This window comes from Barbus barbus (assembly GCF_936440315.1).
Source record: "Barbus barbus genome assembly, chromosome: 33".
Classification (NCBI taxonomy): Eukaryota; Metazoa; Chordata; class Actinopteri; order Cypriniformes; family Cyprinidae; genus Barbus; species Barbus barbus.
The window spans coordinates 12,907,329-12,925,121 of record NC_136761.1 but is presented as its reverse complement, the minus strand read 5'-3'; the positions used below and the strand labels follow the sequence as shown (position 1 = coordinate 12,925,121).

Sequence of the window (17,793 nt, the reverse complement as noted above, 5' to 3'; positions counted from 1 at the left end):
GACTTCCATCGAGAAAGAAAAAAGTAATTAAAGTGAATAGTGACCAAAGCAGTCAATAATTTTTAAGTTGTAACATCTTAAGTCGCGTGATTTTATGAGGGTAGTTATTCACTCACTAAGGTAAGTAAATAATGACAGATTAAAAAAAAACATATGTGGTTTCTTATATTACCACATTTAGCATGGTACCAAAACATACTTTTAGAAAGCAAGCAAGCAAACACAAGTTTCTTTTCTCAAAACTGTCATGTTTTAATCTTTCGGCATGAAAGATTTTCACAGTATCAAAAGTGAATAATAATAATAATAATTATAATAATAAAAAAACAACAAAATAAAACAGAAAGCCAACATACACTTGGCCATTAATGGTATAGTATAAATCTACATTCCAGATGTTTAAGATAATGTCTTCTAGTTTAATATAACCTGGATAGAGTCAAAGATGTCGGAAAAATATGAAGACAAAAACTCAAAACAGATTTCTCAGTCCTTCAAAGGGGATTTAGTCTACCATAAACCCAGAGACCCTAATTTCCAAAAACAATGTCATATCTGTATTTGGGATTTTTACCAGAAGGGGCTCAGCTTCAAGGATACAGGTGTAAAAAAAACAGAACAAAACAAAAAACATGACGCAGACATACAAAGCTATGGAAAGGGCCACCAGATGTTACAAGTGCCATACCAATGAAGGGAATCTTAAAACCCCATTAAATCATAAAATGCAATTGTAAATGTAACGAATGAAAACAGGTCTGAACTTGTTATGCACCAGTGGACTGAAACTACACCAGCAGAACTACTGCAAGTGTCTGGGATGTATAAATTCAGGTCTGATACCATCATGCAGCCAAAACAAGGGTGCACTGCTGGAGAACCAACTACAAACTGAAACTCACAACAACAGCATTGAGAACGTGGTCACAGCACAGAACTATATCCAAACCACCACATGGGAGGATCAGCAGGGACACTACCATAAGATTTCAGTCAGGGAATTTTGCTAACAGTTAGTTTGGAACAGCATTCCATACAGAGTTGAAGGACAAGGGAGAGATTTGTAGTTGCCTATACTTGTCAGTTTTTTCGCATCATGCAAAGGAAACAGCTCATCTGCTCAACCTTAGATTTCATGTATAAAAGTGACACAGTCAACAGATACAGGTCTTTAAAATCAGTTTCTTTTTAGTGTTGATTCCTTTTTTCTTTTCTAAAAAATGTCCAAAGTAATCAAACAAAACAGTTTCACACATCATACATTGTAAGCATAGGTACGGATGTTGTCATTGTTCAAAAAGACAACAAAGTCCATGTGCACGGTTCACTTTTTATGCATATAAACTCTCACAGCTGCACTTGGCCTTACAAAGTCGACTGTGAAATGACACGGGTGTAGTATAATCTATCCAGATCTTTGTATCTCACATGGACAGTTCTACAAACTAAAACATCAGTGAACACAACAGTCTTTGCTGCCTTTTTACCTCCATTATGACAATCAGACATGATACAGCAATTTGAATTTTGTATTATCAAAAACCCACGTTTTTCTTATCTATTCTAAGACTACAGTATATTTGCAGGGTGAGTGGCGTCTGCAAAAATGCATGATGCTGCAACCGTAGAAGTACCTTTAAAACACACAAACAGCTGAAAAAAGCGTAATGGGCCAAACTGCACCATTGTGTGAATTTAAAACATTTTTATTGTAAAACAACTGTGTACATACAGTATAAAGCATGTAGATGCACTGGATCAGTACCCAAACGTTTTTTAGCGATAACAAGATGCAAGTTTTCGGACTGAGGTCAGGATGCAGTGTGATCCCCCGTGAACAACAGGTCAAATGAAAACGTGTTTGATGACTGGTGGTCAAATCAAGGTCCCGTGGCATAGAGGCAGAAAGGGCTGTGAGAGGGAGAAACCTTAGGCCCATCAGGTGTTAAGTACAGTAACCAAAGGCCAAACTGGTTTTTAGTACAGTCTTGCTGGGAGGGAAGGGGGGTCTGTTCACCATCACCCATCTCTTACTGAGCTGCATTTGAGGGCATCTTTTTGAGGCTGAAGTTGGACCAGTTCACGGCCACCTTCTGTCGGGTTTGTTTAGCAGAGTCAAGGCAAAACCTAAAAAGAGAAATTGTTAAAATAAAAAAAACGAAAGAATTGGATTTTTACATTTGTAGCATTTACAGGTCTCCTGGTGTACATAAAAGTCACATGATCATTCTTTAGTGTACTATAACCTCAAAGAAACACCTCATACACAGCCTCTCTCAAGTATAAGGGGCTTTCCTTGCCATTAATGCTTGGATTACTCCTTATTTACACTGCACAATTCTGTGGTGCATTACACATTGCGGCCAATCTAGTAAATGCTTATGTTAAGACCAGCTGCGCCACAGCACGTTTCAGAAGCGGCTCTCCGTGCTGCTTCGCAGAAGATACACGCCCACGTCTCCTTCGATTTAAAATAATGGTTAGTGTGGTTGCGATACAGGTTTACGTATATTCTTTAATGTACTATAACCTCCAAGAAACACCTCATACATGGCTGCTCTCAAGTATAAGGGGCCTACCAACAACTGTCGCCATGTCTTATCAGGTGAATAAAAAAGTTAGGTTTTAGTCATATAACATTGGTTAATGGAAATGCCGTCATTTCGCAATAGTTTTTTTATTGACATCTGTAATGGAAAAGCAGCTAGCGAAATCTCACTGGAACAAAATCTTATACTTACTAAAATAATACTGACATTTATTAAAAATGTAACTAAAAAAGTAACTATATTGTAACAATAATAATAATTATAATAGTAATGCTTGTCACTAATTAACAAAGCAGTTTGTTTTGGACTTTACCTTTTGAAATATTCAACCTCACGATCAATCTCATCCATTTCCGTAGGGTCAACGTCTTTGGGAAGGAACACATCATCTATCAGGGAGAAAGGGAAAGAAAAAGTGATGAAGAGCTTTACATTGGTCTGATGCAACAAACGTTCAAGATAAGACCAACTTGCTATTGCCCGAAGTTCACTTACCGATTGCGGTATTCGATTTTTCCGTCTTGTTTTTGTTCTTATTTTTAGGCTTTCCCTTCGTTTGCTGTGCTTGCTGCTGTGAACTGGGAGTGTTGGAGGTGGTTTTAGTGTCTATGTCATGCTCTGACCTGTTTACCCGTGCCTCCGAGAGGTCGTTCTTCCCCCTCTGTGTGTTAGACCCTGTATTATGGTGGCCATTTGCGGCTCCATTGGATGACTGCTTGCAAGCTTTGACCTCTTCTGCTCTCTTATTTCCTGTTTTCTGAGAGTCTGCCTGCTGCTGAGGCTGGTGGTTCTGTTTGGATCCACCTTTGGTGCTTTTATCTGAATCAGCTGCCCTTGTTTCCTGCGCTTTGTGCATCTCAGTTTTTGCTGTTTTCATACTGGTCACCTGCTCCTGAGTCACCTGCTCCTGGTGCCTCTGATTCTGCTGTTTCTTACCCTTCTTTGTCTTGGATCCAGCTCCAGTTGTGGGTTTGGTTTCAAGAACCGCATCATTGGGTTTGGTCGCGGATGCGGTGCCAGGCTGGATGGACTCTGAACCCGCAGCTGGGCTTCGTTCTGGTGACCGTACACGGATGAGCTTGGAAAGACTTGGCGTGGAGTGGAGCCTCTGGATGTCTTTGGCTGCAGTGGTGGTGTCCTCCCAACCGTTTACTATATCCAGGTCTCTCTTGAAGTTCCTCAGTGAGAGAGGCGCCAGATCCAAGTCTATCTGCTGCAAATCAGAAGATCCGTTGAGGTGAGACAGCAGATGGTTTCCTTCCAGTGTCGCCGCCTTTTTCGGGAAGTCGTTGATGTCCAGGTTGAGGTCATACATGCTGAAGGAGGCACGGATGGAGTCTTTTATGGTGTTTTTGATCTCCTCCAGACGGCTGGTCAGGAAACTGTTAACTCGCTCCAGCTCTAGCTGAGGCCACTCCAACAGTCTGTTCGCTTCCCCGTCCAGAGTCGAATCTTCTACGGGGTCGGGGGGAGATGCTGAGCGGGGTTCGCTGCTGGCTGCCTCGATGCTGCCCTGAAGAGCCCTCTCCTTCTCCTGATCAAGATTGTTGAGAAATCAGTCATAATCATATTTTTTTGAAAGTTGGAAGAGTAAATGCTGCATTTGCATAAAGAATGCACTAGGCAAGTTGGCTTCAAAATAAACTATTTCTGGAAATCAAAGGCAGCAGAGGTTCAAAAAGCTAAAATATCGAAACAGATGCCTAGTAGAACAGTAAAAGAAATTCATAATATTTTAAGCACACTATTCTTTTTTTTTGTTGTTGGTCACATCACCCACACTTGGTCTCTTGTGCTAACCCAGGCTATAAATACAGTGGTATGAAAAAGTGTTGGCCCCCTTCCTGATTTTTTATTTTTTTGCATGTTTGTCACACTTTAATGTTTCAGATCATCGAACAAATTTAAATATTAATCAAAGATAACACAAGTAAACACAACATGCAGTTTTTAAATGAAGGGTTTTTTATGAAGGGAAAACAAAATCCAAACCCACATGGCCCTGTCTGAAAAAGTGTTTGCCCCCTGTGGTTTATCACACCTAAGTTCAGTTTCTCTAGCCACACCCAGGCCTGATTACTGCCACACCTGTTCGCAATCAAGAAATCATTTAAATAGGACCTGCCTGACAAAGTGGAGTAGACCAAAAGATCCTCAAATGCTACACATCATGTTGAGATCCAAAGAAATTCAGGAACAAATGAGGAAGAAAGTAATTGAGATCTATCAGTCTGGAAAAGGTTATAAAGCCATTTCTAAAGCTTCGGGACTCCAGCGAACCACAGTGAGAGCCATTATCCACAAATGGCGAAAACATGGAACAGTGGTGAACCTTCCCAGGAGTGGCCGGCCGACCAAAATTACCCCAAGAGCGCAGCGACGACTCATCCAAGAAGTCACAAAAACCCCACAACAACATCTAAAGAACTGCAGGGCTCACTTGCCTCAGTTAAGGTCAGTGTTCATGACTCCACCATAAGAAAGAGACTGGGCAAAAATGGCCTCCATGGCAGAGTTCCAAGACGAAAACCGCTGCTGAGCAAAAAGAACAAAGGCTTATCTCAGTTTTGGCAGAAAACATCTTGATGATCCCCAAGACTTTTGGGAAAATACTCTGTAGACTGACGAGACAAAAGTTTAACTTTTTGGAAGGTGTGTGTCCCATTACATCTGGCGTAAAAGTAACACAGCATTTCAGAAAAAGAACATCATATCAACAGTAGGGCTGGGTATCGTTCAAAAATGTTCGATACCGATACCTTGAGTTCGATACCGGTTCCTGAACGATGCGTTTTTCGATACCAATTTTATGAAAACGGTTTAAACAAGATTACATTATCTCAAAAAAACTTTGGTTTTATTTTTTTCAGCTTGTTGACATGTATACAGACTCAAAGACTCATCTCCTGAGCCACTGCACAAAGGAACAAAATATAGCCAACACAATAAATCAGTACAAATAATTTTAATAAAGCTCAAATAGTTTTCAGTTTACACTAGTGTGTGCTCGTTTTAAAACGCATAGCTCAGACAGAATCATAATTTCTATTCATTTATTCTAGGTTGTTAAAGACTTCAAGAAATTTTAAATCTTTATCCACTTTCATAAGTGGATTTTTTATTTTCTTTCACAATATGTTTTATTGTTATTAAATTCCATGTTGTAGTATGTCTAATTATTTGAATGCATAAAAACTACTTAGTTTATTCAAATTTATTCTTAAAACAGCCTTATGAAATGTTTTCTTTTTCCTCAGAAATTCTGTGTTCTGTATCTGGTTTTCAAATGAAGGCATAAAACATTCATTTAATTTTTCTTTTAAATTATTGAAAATAAAACTATTTATTTTTGGCAAACAATTTTACTATTAAAATTAAAACATGGAAGAAATGTTGTGTGATCATTAATTAAAAAAATAAGAGTTTTAATAATTTTAATAGTAGCCTAGTAGTAGCAGTATGTACACTCTGCTGAACAATATTAATTTATTTCTGCCGCAGTGTCTTCCAAATTAATGCGAACTTTTATTTTGACGGGTTTCCGGGCATACCTTTACAGTTCTGTGTATATGATATGATGCAAGTTTTACTCAAATCAAACGGTAAAATGCTCATGAAGTGACTCCCAGCAGTTCTAGAGCTGTTGTTCATGTGTTTATGTCCTCATTTAGTGAGACGGCAGACTCTGAAATGTCACGCGAGCTTCAGTCTGTGTCAAGTAAGCGAAACTGCGCGATATAGAGAGCAGACTGCTCCGTACGCTTTCGAATCGCTCTCGCGGATGTCAAACACTGATCAATCAGCACCGCGTCACTTCTAGTCAAACACACCTAGTGCTGCAGGCTTATTGGCTCACTGACGTTAATGAGATTAACCCCTTAGGTTTCGAAATTTGGTACCGAACGACAAGACGTTTTTCGATACTCGGTGGTATCGAGGCAATTCAGTCGGTGCCTAAAAAGTATCGAACGCGATACCCAGCCCTAATCAACAGTAAAATATGGTGGTAGTGTGATGGTCTGGGGCTGTTTTGCTGCTTCAGGACCTGGAAGACTTGCTGTGATAAATGGAACCATGAATTCAGCTGTCTACCAAAAAATCCTGAGGGACAATGTCCGGCCATCTGTTCGTGACCTCAAGCTGAAGAGAACTTGGGTTCTGCAGCAATGATCCAAAACACACCAGCAAATCCACCTCTGAATGGCTGAAGAAAAACAAAATGAAGACTTTGGAGTGGCCTAGTCAAAGTCCTGACCTGAATCCTATTGAGATGCTGTGGCATGACCTTAAAAAGGCGGTTCATGCTCGAAAACCCTCCAATGTGTCTGAATTGCAACAATTCTGCCAAGATGAGTGGGCCAAAATTCCTCCACAGCGCTGTAACAGACTCATTGCAAGTTATCGCAAACGCTTGATTGCAGTTGTTGCTGCTAAGGGTGGCCCAACCAGTTATTAGGTTTAGGGGGCAAGCACTTTTTCACACAGGGCCATGTGGGTTTGGATTTTGTTTTCCCTTCATAATAAAAAACTTCATTCAAAAACTGCATGTTATGTTTACTTGTGTTATCTTTGATTAATATTTAAATTTGTTTGATCTGAAACATTAATGTGACAAACATGCAAAAAAAATCAGGAAGGGGGCCAACACTTTTTCACACCACTGTATTACAAAAAAACTTTTATATTTGAATATATTTTAAAATGTTAAATATCTTTTGTAATTAATGATGATAAAGCTGAACTTTCAGCTGCCATTACTCTATAGTCTCCATTGTCACCTGATCCTTTAGAAATCATTCTAATATGCTGATTTGGTGCTTATTTTATTTTTTAAGTTTTAAGATCTTTTACAATGTAACAACTGAACCAGAAATAGTGGCAGCTGTAATTATATATTTTCCAGATATAGTTAACTTCCGGTCTGTGTTTGTTTACCGGTCTGGCTAGTGGCGCCGACTACAAAAGCATTTAAAGTTAAAAGTGATGAGTATACTTAAACTGGGCTCAGATTATTGTGCTAAGGGATGCGTTTCCTACATTTATTTATTTGTGGTGACCCGCTACAATATCAAAACTGACCGTCTCCAAATAGATTTTCCAAAAGGCTTTGACTTCGTTGGGATAAACATGAGCACTGCACGTTTCAAAATCAAAACCCGGTGCGGGTGTTTTTATGTCACTGTATTTCTGAAGGAAACTGACTTCAGAAGATCTTCTCTTCAGAAAATGTTCAATGTCATTTTCATTTCATTTAGCCTGTAATGCCTAATAAAGCAGCGTTTGTGAGCTCAGTGCTGCTTTGTCTACAGCCGTTACCGGGGAAACCTCTTTCTCCCTCTCCAAAAGCACCTCCTGCTGGCAGAGGATGAATTTGCATTTTCAATAAGCTGGTCTGATTTGCGCAGCAAACATATTTTGCTTGTTATAAGATATAATCTACTTTAGAAGGACTTTGCTGTTGTTATTGATTCTTTGTGGAAGTCTACCGGAAGTTAAGTTTAGGGCCACAAAAGCGTGCATGCGCAGTAACGTTTGTTTATGTTGTTGCCATTTAAACCATACATTTATACACAAAACTGAATTGGAAAACAAATACTCTACCTTTTTCTTCTGTTTGTGCCGTGCCCGTTTTGCTGCCTTGGCGCTGTTGACAGGCTTGGGCTCTGTGCTGTTAATGAAGTCTAATAGTTCATCCACGTCTCGATGGTCTATGGCATTTGGTGCTGCCGGGTCTAGATCCTGCCTCTGAGGAAGTTCTTCTTTACGGCGGGTCAGCCTGGACCGAAGTTTCTCCCTGATCTCAGCATAGTTCCGACTGGTGGGGGCGGCCGGAGGCTGTACAGAGGAAAACAAATAATTTTAGTCATGGCAGACAGAGAACAAACATAATGTGTTAGTACAATGATTAAACATTAAAGATGGAGCATTAGGACAGGGTTTCTGCAGGTTTAAATAGAAAATAGTGAGACTTTTAAAGGCCTTTTTAAAACCAAGTAAAGAAAATGTAAGAAATAATTTGCAGGGACCACAACATGTCAATATGTCTTCAAAATGTAAATGTATAGGGAGCACAACATTTGTGGTATTAGCAACATTTCAAAGTTTTAAAATACAATCTCCATTACCTTTTCATTAATTTCACAAAAAATAGCTTAAACTTTGAATACCTATTTATTTTTACACTGCAAATTTTATTCAGCATGTATTTTGTTTTCTAGTACAAATGTATAAAGAATCTAAAAATCAAGATACATTAGAATGAGATTAGAAGTCTGGTTTGGTGGGAAATTCATTCAAATGAAGTGTTTATTAAAACAAAAACAAATATCTTGCAGTTGTCTCAGACAAATGAAAATAATGTAAAGAACAGTTTTCATTCCTTACTGACCGATATTTATTCTTTTTTTAAGCATAAGCTCACTTAATTTTGTTAATTTTCTCAGAAAACAAGACTACACATCTTCATTTTGTATCTCAAGTAAATATATTTTGATTTAGGGATGCCGAGATATTTGTATTGAAAAACAAGACAAAAACACTGAAGAAGATATTAATTTTTAGCAGTGCATGCAACATTTAATGCTATGACTTGAAATTAAGACTTTCTGCTCAGATTTAAAGACCTTTTTAAGGCATTTGTGGAATGGTGAACTAAGCCCTTTTAAGACTTTTTAAAAATCTTTTTTAAAAAACATACCGCGTTGTGGCCAAAGAACTCGCAGTAACAACAGTCACAGTATTTCCCATCCTTCTGATTGGTGGAGGAAGAAGCACAAGAGCTGCGCTCCGAGCTGCTGTCTTCATCATCTCCTTCTTCAAGTTCACATGGCGGAGCGTGACACAATGACCCGTTGGGCAACTTGTGCCCTTTACATGCCTGGTCCCTGCTCATACGAAACACCACAACTTAACACACAGAAATATTAAGCAATAAAAACAACCAAATGCTCAGTGCACATCCACCGATGCTCACCTGCACACCCCAGACGTTAGATGGCCAGCATTGGAGGAGGCTACAGAGCTGCCGTTACTGTGTCCGTTGCACGGGTGACTGCATCCTATGAGTGAGTTGCTGAGTTTGCTGTGTTGAGAGTTAACAGCGGGAATGTGGGAGTTCTTGCAGGCGCTGGGCTTGTGTAGGGCTACCGGACTGTCCGCACCATTCAAGTGCTTGGTTGCGGGAGCGTGAATGTTTGGTACCAGCGGGGAGAAGGGAGCGTGTGAAGGCAGCCCCGAACTAGCGGAGTTGGCGTGAACATGCTGACTGGAGTTTTGCTTGGGAGGCAGTAGCGAGGAATGCTGGGATGAGAGACCCGTTGGACTGTTGGGCGGCACTGACAGGTCTGCAGCTTGGTGGTGGTCATTGGGGTGGAACGCCTCACCTGTAAAAGATTACATGTTTTAAAGTGCCCCTATTATGGATTTTTGAAAATTACCTTTCATGCAGTGTGTAACATAGCTCTAAGTGAATGAAAACATCATGCAAAGTATTAACTCTGAAAGTGCACCTTGTATAAAGTTATTAAAATGAAAGCCATTTCATGTTGATGTCAACATGAAAGATTAGCATATTGCCCGTCCACTTGTTGCCACTAGGTGCCCCTTTTCGAGAATTAAAAATTGCAGCTTCCCTGGTAACGGCTGTACACAAAGCAACACTGCTTTAAATGAAAATGACCAATCAGACCAATCACCGCAGATTAGCGTAACACAAAGGAGGCACTTGGAAAAATGAATCGTTGAGCGAATCGTTTGGGAGTCGTTGAGCAAATAGGGTAAAAATAAATGCATATTATAAGAAAATGAAAGTGTTTTTGACCTTAAATGCATGTCAACCTGTTGTTGGGGACTCCCAAAACCAAAATATGAACCTTTCATAACCCATAGGGGCACCGTAATTCTTACTTGTTTAGTAGTTAAGCGATGTCTATTTAGTTTAAAGTTTGCACATACTGTATCCTGGCCAGACACAAGTGATAAATCATACCTCTTTCATGTTGATTTGAGTGACAGCAACAGCAACAAGCAACAGGACATTTTATCGGTCGCTTGGTTTCTATTTTTGTTGCAACCAGTGGTACTGCCCACTGAAACGTCATTGGTTCATAATATCACCTTACATAACAGTTTATTAAACATAAAAATGTTGTGTCACAGCTAAATTTCCTTTTTAATGTAGTCTGACACTTACTTGTCACATCGGGTATGGTTAGGGCATGGTGTAAAGTTAAAAGCTTTGCAGTTCACACTGATTACATAATGCGGTGCAATATGAGTAAATGGTAAAAGTATATCAATTAAAATGCATTAAAATGTCACCATTTACATTAAAGCTGTTGTGTATGCATACATATTATCCCACACCATCTCCTTTAGTCTTTCTACTGCGACACTGCGCTAAAATTAGAACAAGCACATCAAACCCTTAATCTATTATCTTCTACCTTATACCTAAACACAACGTCAATGGAGGCACTGAGATTAAAAACAACTTCTGATAGCGTATGTAAATATCTAAACAAAGAGGTAAATTACATTAGATAATGCATAAGGTATCATGAACCAGCAATGAAATTCACAGGGTTTTTTTGTTTGTTTTTTTTAAGAAATGAGTACTCAGCAAGAATGCATTATTTTTTATTTTATTTATTTATTCATTTAGCTGACGCTTTTATCCAAAGCGACTTACAATTGCTATATATGTCAGAGGTCGCACGCCTCTGGAGCAACTAGGGGTTAAGGGTCTTGCTCAGGGACACATTGGTGTCTCACAGTGGATTCGAACCCTGGTCTCTCACACCAAAGGCATGTGTCTTATCCACTGCGCCATCACCACCACCCTTTACATTTATCAAATGTGGCAGTAAAGCAATACAATGTTACAAAATACTTATTTGATAATAATAAGAAATGTTTCTTGAGCACCAAATGAGCACATTAGAATGATTTCTGAAGGATCATGTGACACTGTGCATCACAGGAATAAATTACATTCAAAGTAAAGTAAAGTAAAAAAAAAGTAAAGTCGTGACGTATTGTCAAGTATGGTGACCCATACTCGAAATTGGTGCTCTGCGTTTAACCCATCCAAGTGCACACACACAGCAGTGAGTAGTGAACAAATGCACACACACACACACACACACACCGTGAACACACACCCGGAGCAGTGGGCAGCCATGCTGTGGCGCCCGGGGAGCAGTTGGGGGTTCGGTGCCTTGCTCAAGGGCACCTCAGTCGTGGTATTGAGGGTGGAGAGAGCGCTGTACATTCACTCCCCCCACCTACAATCCCTGCCGGCCGGGGACTCGAACCCGCAACCTTTCGATTACGAGTCCGACTCTCTAACCATTAGGCCACGACTTCCCCTTTGTCGTGGCCTAACTTTTATTTTCAAATCGTATGAAAATAAAAAAACTGTTATTTTCAATTGCAATAATATTTCACTGTATTATTGTTTTACTGTAATTTTGATCAATAAATGCAGCCTTGGTGAGCATAAGAGAAATCTTTTAAAAACTCGACCCCAAACTTTTGAATGATAGTGTGTGTACCAATACATTTTTTCACATTTTAACTTGTGTAAATAAAAATTAGTAAATGTTACAAACGCACATGAATTAAAAATATATATATATTTATAAATGAACAATAAGTTCATAATGCATCTAATGCATTGACTAAAATTTAACAAAGTGTTACCCATATTTCATATCGCGGCCTGAATTGTTTTCTTACCTGGAGGAGTTGGTCGTCGACACATTGTCTTGAAGTGCTTGGGGTTGGTCTTACATAGATCAGTGGAGGCAGACAGTGTCCCAGGAGAAGCCGCATTGGAATTTTGGGATGCGGGATGACTGTAGGGACAGACTTTAGTCCCGAATGTTTTAGCAGCCTTCCCAGGAGCATCATGAGAGGATCTCTTCTCATGACAAGCTGGTCCCAACGTTCCGCCTATCAGGACAAGAAATAACAGTCAGTCTGTTTTATTTCCACAGCCAAATTCTATTAAATACTTTTTGTACATCCGTTAAAGAAAACCACTTGGCAGAATACAAGAAAAGTTTGATCAGGTCTTACATCAACCCTGCAGGGTTTTATTTTGCCACAATATCCCACTTATTAAACAGCTAAACACCAAATAAATAAATAAATGAGCATGACATATTGATTCGAGTTCATAATCCGAGAAGAAAGAAGAAATTATGGAGTGATGTGAAAGCTGAAACTAGCACTGTTATGTAGGAAATCGAATGCATGAGATGGTCAATTCAGTGGTCATCATAAAACAAATATCAGGCCGCATACCATGCTGCAACTGAACAACCAGAATCAAGTGTTCCAGAGCACCGTGTAATGAAATAAAAGAGACGTACTCTGTGAAAGCGTAGGTGTGCTGTGGTTGCATTGAGACCCTCCGTTAGAATGAGCCGAATTCCACAGGCCAGACAGTTTGCGCGCGGAGAGGAAGGAGCTGGGGTCCCAATCCACTGAGCTATGCTCTGGATAACCGTTCCCACAGCTCTGAGACTTACACGAGGACGAGTGGGACAGCGGCACCTGGATAACAACACATTCATCTTTTAAACAAACGACAGAAAACATCTCAAAATGCGTAGCTACAGAAACAGTTAGGGATCTACAGGGTGCATGGAAAATTGTGATATCAGGTTTTTTTGTCTTTTTTTGTGTGTTGTGTACACAGGATCCTCAATGACATAGCTAGTAAGCTTTCCGGTCTGAAGAAAAGGACAGTTTTGGTCACAGTTGTAACACAGTGTTCTTCATCCATAAAGAATGGAAGCAAACTTAACATCAGCAAACCTGAATAAACACTGATAATCAGCTAGTGCAATCTTCCAATAAAAATAAGCCAACATACAACTTACACCTAAAAATTACATGGACGCACTTAATATATGAACCTCATTGCATTAGATAATAAAATATAAAAAATGCTTAATTAACAAAAAATATCATTTCCAGTCGTTTTTATTTTATATTTATTTTTTTACATGTTATTTTATTAAAATCTATTTTTATTTCAAGGACGACAGCATAAGAAAATTATTTACAAAAAAGATTGCCAAGTATAATATGAAGTATTTGGAAACATTCTGGGCCCGTATTCATAAAGATTCTAAGAATCGTCTCAGAAAACTCTTAATTTAGCTTAACAACTTTTACATAGGAGTCTTAGCTTAAGAGCGATTCGGGACCGATCTGAGAGCAACTCTGAGTAAGGAAAAGACAAAAACTTTCATCTTAGTGAGGAGGCGGGGTTGACCCCGTTGCTATGTATGACACAATCTTTTGAAGACTGTGATTGGTTGGTTGTCAAGAAGGAAATAAAAGAGTGATTTTAAGAGTAGGGAATATTATAAGCCTTCACTTTGAAATTACAGGCGGAATTTTTCCTCTCGCTCTTTCTCACACACACACACACACACACACACATTATATATGTATATATATATATTCTTAATTTTTTATTTACCATGCTGTCATACAGAGCTGGCGCCAGGGCACCTCCATTGGGGGGCATTTAAATTTCTAGGGGGGGCACAAATCACGTTGTGTGTGTGTGTGTGTGTCGGGGAGGAGGGGGGCTGCAATCTGTGATCTCGTGCAGTTGCTGACGCTCGCTAAAGCGTGCAATCGCTTTCTTATGTGCGCTGTTTTATCGGTACTTTCGCTTTCAAAATCGATCGCGTTCAGCAAGGAGGGGAGAGGATGGAAAGTGGGGGGGCACAGTAACTCGTTTTAGGGGGGGGGGGGGCACGGCCCACGACGCCCCTTGGCGCCGGCCCTGCATATTTACTGTGTTTTATAGGAAATGAACAGAGACATATAAGCCTAATAAGTGCTGTAACAGACCCAAATCATCACTGCTGCATAGTTGCATTTTTCCAGTTGCCAAATATGTTAATGTAGTGATTTCTGGCACTATGGCAATTCTGCGCGGTGTCTGAGATGTTAGCATGTCTTTATTATGATCAGTCACAAACATGATCCCTGCACGAACTAATGTGTAGCATCTTATTAACTCACTGTCATGCATTGTGTGCAACACATTTCTTCTCCCTCTTCATTTTCGTCCAATTTCTCCGCTGTTAAAGAAACTCTTAAGCCCCTTAAAAGTCCTCGTCCGTACTCCTAACAAGTTTGACCTTAAGACCTCTTTTAAGGGTTAAGATGCTTTCTGAATTACTTTTTTCTTTACTAGGATTTTTTCTTTAATTTTAAGAGTAAACGCCCACATTTCTAAGAATTTTCTTAGAATTTTGTCACTAGGAGCTACTTTTTACATTAAAATTCTTCATGAATACGGGCCCTGGATGTTATCTAAAGATTTTTTAACTCTTAAAAATGGTGTAGAAACAATTTTCACAATTACAATAAAATATGAAGCAACACATTGAATTAAATGTGATATTTTCTTGTAATACGCACTCCAATATCTTTGTTTTATATACAACTTCCAAAAACATTTTGTTAAAAGTCACAAATTACCAAGAATGGTTTAAGCGAAGTCAGTTTTCAGAAAAGTTTTAGCATGATTTGTTTACCACTCTTTCATATTTTGTATTAAATCCAATGAAATCTAGTATACAAACACTACAGTTTATAGATTACGAAGTACAACTTATTTCCTCTCACAAAATTCAACACAACATTCACCATATTCTAAACTCATAAAAATAATGCATTTTGACCAGGTCTATAAACACCAGAGCTAATCTCAATTACCTGCGCAGTTTGCTCCTGAATCGTTCTCCTCTCCTCCTCTTCCACACTCTTCCTGCAGCTCTGGCAGATCCACAGCGGCACCTCACCCAACAGAGACTGGGACAGCGAAGGCACGGCATCTGCCAGCTTGCGGCCTGGAACCTCCCTCAGCAGGGCCTGGGAGAGCGCAGGTACAGCCTCTGCCAGTTTGGACCCGTGATTGGGGAGCCCATTCACCTGGCCTGCACCCCAGTCTTTAAACTCCCGATGGCACAGCAAGCAGCAGGTGTGCATGGACTGTGGGACGAGAGGAAATGAGTGAACAATAACAACAGACTATAACGTTGTTTAGCTAGCTACATCCATAACCCAGTAAATAATAAGAATTTGACAAAAATAACTACTCATTTTCATAAATTTTCAACTCCTGAAGATCAAAAATTCCAAGACCGTGGGAACCGCAGATATAAGTGAAAAAAGGCATCCGGTGGAGTAAAATTAAGTTAAATGAGTTCATGAATTACATTTTTGTTCATATTACGATTCGTTTTCTAAAAGGAAATGAGCACTGCAGGCATTAAATATTTGCATGCTTATGTCTAAAACTGATTTTAATTTGTTCTAGATCATTAGAGATAATGTTATGGTGCTTTGGAAGCCTGTCTGAAACAAATGTATATAAAAAAAAGCCTTTACACAAAAACGCTCTGTCAAGTCAATGACAAAGCTTTTTAGAGCAGAAATTCAGTAAAGCATGATTCTTTGCAAATGGGCCGTTATATTGCAAAACAGACTTAAATCACATCACAAATATACATTTTCTACATAGAGCTGTTCCAACATTAAAATGATTATTGAAAACTGAAAGGTTCCAGAAAGACTACTGTAACCCATCAAAAACAAATACAAAACAGTGAGGAGGTGAGACACAATCCAATCTGTGCAAAATCATAACCTTAAATATTACTTATGTTTTTGTGCATCTGAAGTGCAACATTTAGAGTGTTAAAAGTATCATATTAGCAGGTTAGTAATGCTATGAAAGGCTACCAGAGCTGAACCGTATGACAATAACACAAGTCTTTGGCACGTAGTAAATTTGCCTCCATAGTAATTTAATGCAAAAACACATGATAATTATGTCAGAATATAAAGAGAGACTTCATGGCTGGGTTAGTAGCACTAGCACAACGTTAGCCTTATCTCGACAGGAATAATTTAGTAGCCACAGCAGTAGACGAAAGCAACATAAGACACAGTTAGCTTTGTGCTTCACGTACTTTCGTTTAGCTTTCTTTAACCAGCTAACTTATACATATACAATCAGTTACGTCGAAGACATTCAGATGTAAGGTACTGCACTGCTTGGAGCTATTAGACTGATTTGAAGTCAATATATTTATTTATTTGTATCTTTGCATAGGTGGCGAGCGAGCTAGTGCTGCTCCGCCCGTGCAGAGCAAACGTAGTGATGGGAAATCCGACTCATTTCCCCGAAACGGTTCATTCAAACAGTTCATTTCAAAGAACCGGTTCACACAGATTCAGATTATTTTAGGTTCGGACGTAAATACGACATCACGTCGTCCCTGGCATCTCAGAGCGGCGTTATCTGCCGTCAAGCTTTTTTCTTTTTAAGTTTTTAATAAGTGTGTTTAGTGTAATTTCACGTGTCTCATTTATGTTCGTTTTAGACGTGATTTAGCTCTCTAAAGTAATTTCTAATATAAATACAATCTACATCTACTTCATTTACACATTTCAGAAGAGGTTAACAAAATATTGTCGTTCGAGTAAACACTTTTCATTAAAATAAACTATTTAGTTTTGTCGTCAACATATATACAACACGTTTTTGTACCATCTTTGCTCATAAAATAAAATACTTTTAACCCTATCTATCAAAATGTTCTCAGTCAGTTGTTTTGATTCTGACAGATTCAGTCCGCTTCGCAAACGAATCCTTTAGACCGATTTGGTGAACCGATTCACATAATGATTCGAGTCGTTCATGAATCGGACATCGCTAATCAGGCGCTACAAAACGCAAAATAAGCGCGAAAACACAAATAACTGCACGTGCAACAGAGCCCTAGACATAGCGCTCGTTAAAATCATTCAAAATCAAGTCGCCAACAGCGCGAACCGGCTCAAGGAGGTGTGTTGTTGGATGTACGTGTTAGCATTAGCTACCTGATTGGTCCTGCTCGCTCCTGTATCTCCTCCACCGCCAGCGCCGCCGCCTGCCGCCGCCGCTGCTGCTGCTGCTCCCGCATCGCCGGGCTTCTTCGACTGCTGCTGTCCCGACACTAAATCCTTGGCCCCGACGCCCTGCTGCTTGCTTTTTTTCCTCGCCATCGCTTTAGTCCGTATTATGCCCGTCGGCTGGTCTCTAAGGTCGGTGTAAAAACACAGTTTCGGTTCTTGTAGGCAGTCGCGTATGCTCCTGTTCTTTCTCAAGGCAAGACAACAGTGAATATGGCGGAGGGCTGGCGCACACACACACTCGAGCCGG

The 17,793-nt window shown here is 39.5% G+C and overlaps 1 protein-coding gene across 1 annotated transcript; it reads right to left on the bottom strand.

The window, feature by feature from the left end:
- Positions 1 to 235: 235 nt before the first annotated feature.
- On the bottom strand, positions 236 to 17,780 carry LOC306853201 (protein FAM193B-like). The gene is made up of 10 exons (XM_079390430.1): positions 17,472 to 17,780; positions 15,300 to 15,575; positions 12,926 to 13,109; positions 12,288 to 12,503; positions 9,523 to 9,931; positions 9,247 to 9,433; positions 8,151 to 8,384; positions 3,045 to 4,083; positions 2,863 to 2,938; positions 236 to 2,127 (listed from the first exon to the last, which is right to left on the bottom strand). The coding sequence occupies exons 1-10, from the start codon at positions 17,634 to 17,636 to the stop codon at positions 2,031 to 2,033; spliced, it is 2,883 nt and encodes a 960-aa protein (XP_079246556.1). The 5' UTR covers positions 17,637 to 17,780; the 3' UTR covers positions 236 to 2,030.
- Positions 17,781 to 17,793: the final 13 nt, after the last annotated feature.